At 40.5% G+C, this 824-nt stretch overlaps 1 protein-coding gene across 1 annotated transcript in view; it reads left to right on the forward strand.

The window, feature by feature from the left end:
* LOC307170997 (NACHT, LRR and PYD domains-containing protein 3-like) overlaps positions 1 to 306 on the forward strand; it is a 77,476-nt gene extending 77,170 nt beyond the window's left edge. The window contains exon 9 of the mRNA XM_079892333.1: positions 1 to 306. This exon is cut by the window's left edge and continues 367 nt beyond it. Within this exon, the coding sequence (XP_079748459.1) occupies positions 1 to 193 (193 nt within the window). The 3' untranslated portion in view covers positions 194 to 306.
* The last annotated feature ends 518 nt before the right edge of the window (positions 307 to 824 follow it).

Here is an 824-nt window from a genome sequence, read left to right on the forward strand (position 1 = left end):
GAGAGTAGGAGTGTTTGTGGACGTGTCGGCCGGCACTCTGTCCTTCTACAGCGTCTCTGACACACACACACTCACACACTTACACACATTCACACACACATTCACTGAACCCCTCTGTGCTGGATTTAAACTTTATAATGTTAACTCTTCAGTGTCTCTGTGTCACATTAAACAACAAACACACCCTGACTGACACACACACACAAACACACACACACACACACTGTTAAAAAACAACAAAAAAAAAACGAAAAAGTTTATGGTCAATAAACACTTGTTCCTGTTTCAGTCTGAACATGTTTCTTCAGTTGTTGATCTTTGACTGTTATTTTCATTCATGATAAACGTTTGTCACCCTGAGTTTCACTGTTTTTACACGTTTGCTTTTTAATGTCCAGTTTTGACTGAATCACTTTATGAATCTTCATCAAAAGAGAGTTTGGACTGAATCTAATACAGAAGAACTGTTGAACAGGAAAGTAAACGAGTCTGGGACAAATAATCAAAGTCAAACTCACTTTATTTTAATGTGTAATTATATATTTGAGTGATATTGTATATTAAGCACATGTACTATAGAGTTAGACTTTGACACTCGTAGCTCTGAGCGAGGATTTGGCAGAAACGTGTGGTTTTCCACATTTGAAGAGGCTGACAGGCTCTGTGAGAACATTCCTCACGCTGGGGTAAAAGTGTCACCTCTGGGGGGCAGGAGCGTCCCAAAGTGCCCCATTGACTTACTATGGCGAAGGTCGGCCCTGAAGCGCGTGTGTTTCTCCTACTATGGTGAATTGCACAGGGGTTTTGTATTGAACATAACTCTG

This window comes from Squalius cephalus (genome assembly GCF_949319135.1).
Source record: "Squalius cephalus genome assembly, chromosome: 1".
Taxonomy (NCBI): Eukaryota; Metazoa; Chordata; class Actinopteri; order Cypriniformes; family Leuciscidae; genus Squalius; species Squalius cephalus.